This window comes from Littorina saxatilis, linkage group LG16 (assembly GCF_037325665.1).
Source record: "Littorina saxatilis isolate snail1 linkage group LG16, US_GU_Lsax_2.0, whole genome shotgun sequence".
NCBI lineage: Eukaryota > Metazoa > Mollusca > Gastropoda > Littorinimorpha > Littorinidae > Littorina > Littorina saxatilis.
Window position 1 is genome coordinate 46,126,316 of NC_090260.1, and position 2,500 is coordinate 46,128,815.

A 2,500-nucleotide genomic window follows, 5' to 3' on the forward strand; every position below is an offset into this window, starting at 1 on the left:
TTCTGCTTGTGCTGCCTCCGTGATGTCCATCAAGCTTGCGCTTGTGCGTGTGTGTGTACGTTTGTCTGTGTGTGTATTTATTGTCTAGTGAGAGTAACGTACCATGTCAAGAGAGGGTTCTGCTTGTGCTGCCCCTATGAAGTCCACAAAGCTTGCGCATGTGCGTGTGTAGGTGTGTGTGTGTGTGTTTGTATGTGTGTGTGTTTGTATGTGTGTGTGTGTGTGTATGTATTTTTTGTCAAGTAAGCATATTAACATACCATGCCAAAGGACGGTTCTGCCTGCCCAGCCCCCATGTACTCCACAAAGCTTGCGTGTGTGTGTGTGTGTGTGTGTGTGTATGTGTGTGTGTGTGTGTGTGTGTGTGTATGTGTGGCTGTGTGCATGCGTATTTGTGTGTGCGTGTGTATTTATTGTCAAGTGAGAGCAACGTACCATGCCAAAGGAAGGTTCTGCCTTCCCAGCCCCCATGTACTCCACAAAGCTTGCAAATCCCTCGTTCAGCCACAGGTCATCCCACCACTTCATGGTCACGATGTTGCCAAACCACTGTCACAGAGAACACATGCATCATGATATAACATACTAAGTACAACATTATCTTCATCCACACAAACACGTGCATCATGATACAAGGCCCTGAGATCCATTCCAAGGACTGGGTGGCCGAGTGGTAACGCACTTGCGCTCGGAAGCGAGAGGTTGCGAGTTCGACCCTGGGTCAGGGCGTTAGCAATTTTCTCCCCCCTTTCCTAACCTAGGTGGTGGGTTCAAGTGCTAGTCTTTCGGATGAGACGAAAAACCGAGGTCCCTTCGTGTACACTACATTGGGGTGTGCACGTTAAAGATCCCACGATTGACAAAAAGGGTCTTTCCTGGCAAAATTGTATAGGCATAGATAAAAATGTCCATCAAAATACCCGTGTGACTTGGAATAATAGGCCGTGAAAAGTAGGATATGCGCCGAAATGGCTGCGATCTGCTGGCCGATGTGAATGCGTGATGTATTGTGTAAAACAATTCCATCTCACACGGCATAAATAAATCCCTGCGCCTTGAATATGTGCGCGATATAAATTGCATAAAATTAAAATAAAAAAATAAAAAAAATAAATCCCTGCGCTTAGAACTGTACCCACGGAATACGCGCGATATAAGCCTCATATTGATTGATGTGGACAGATACTGCCTGGCTGCTTTCTGTGCAAGATCTGGTTCCTTCTTCTTCTTCTTCGTTCGTGGGCTGAAACTCCCACGTACACTCGTGTTTTTTGCACGAGTGGAATTTTACTTGTATGACCGTTTTTTACCCTGCCATTTAGGCAGCCATACGCCGTTTTCGGAGGAAGCATGCTGGGTATTTTCGTGTTTCTATAACCCACCGAACTCTGACATAGATTACAGGATCTTTTTCGTGCGCACTTGGTCTTGTGCTTGCGTGTACACACGGGGGCGTTCGGACACCGAGGAGAGTCTGCACACAAAGTTGACTCTGAGAAATAAATCTCTCGCCGAACGTGGGGACGAACTCACGCTGACAGCGGCCAACTGGATATAAATCCAGCGCGCTACCAACTGAGCTACATCCCCGCCCATCTGGTTCCAAATCCAACACACTACTGACTGAGCGGTTTTTTCTGCTTCCTGAAGTTTAAAACTAAGTCCTTGCCACTATATTATTCAGTAACTAACATTTCCTATGAATACGTTCTGGGTCTGAAGGCTGTGTGCAGGATGGCAAAATCGACCTGAATGCCATCTTTTACAATTTTCTTACGTAATCAAACACAATGTCTTGATGTAAAGTACGCAAAGAATTCTCCCTCTCGCCGAGATGAATAGACTTCCATGAAGGCTTTTGACGTAGTTAGTTCACATGCACCGGCACGGTTGGCCTAGTGGTAAGGCGTCCGCCCTGTGATCGGGAGGTCGTGGGTTCGAACCCCGGCCGGGTCATACCTAAGACTTTAAAATTAGCAATCTAGTGGCTGCTCCGCCTGGCGTCTGGCATTATGGGGTTAGTGCTAGGACTGGTTGGTCCGGTGTCAGAATAATGTGACTGGGTGAGACATGAAGCCTGTGCTGCGACTTCTGTCTTGTGTGTGGCGCACGGTAAATGTCAAAGCAGCACCGCCCTGATATGGCCCTTCGTGGTCGGCTGGGCGAGTTAAGCAAACAATCAAACAAAGTTCACAAGCGGGACCTGATGTGAGCCTGGTCAAGGGCCACACTCTCCTGCCTGGTGCCAGACCAAAATTAATTCGTAAAAAATTTTCATTTTTTGATTCCTTGCATGAAAGTCAATGAAACTTGGTATTTTTTCAAACGGACAGCTGCCTGAGGCATGACTGAAAGCCCTAGGGGCTCCGTGCACCTGGACGTGATAAGTTCAGTAACTTTAAACCCCTTGACTTCCACAATAGGTATTAGAAACTGGTGTCTGCTTCGAACGTACGGATATTAAGAGTTACTTCCCATGCTTAGTACCGTTTGCCAAAGT

General features: G+C 47.0%; 1 protein-coding gene across 1 annotated transcript in view; it reads right to left on the bottom strand.

Moving 5' to 3' along the window:
- Positions 1-2,500, bottom strand: part of LOC138951388 (glutamyl aminopeptidase-like) — a gene marked incomplete at its 5' end in the record, with an annotated part of 36,007 nt that overhangs the window by 30,324 nt on the left and 3,183 nt on the right. The window contains one exon of the mRNA XM_070322999.1: positions 436-549. Within this exon, the coding sequence (XP_070179100.1) occupies positions 436-549 (114 nt within the window). The remainder of the gene's footprint in view (positions 1-435; positions 550-2,500) is intronic.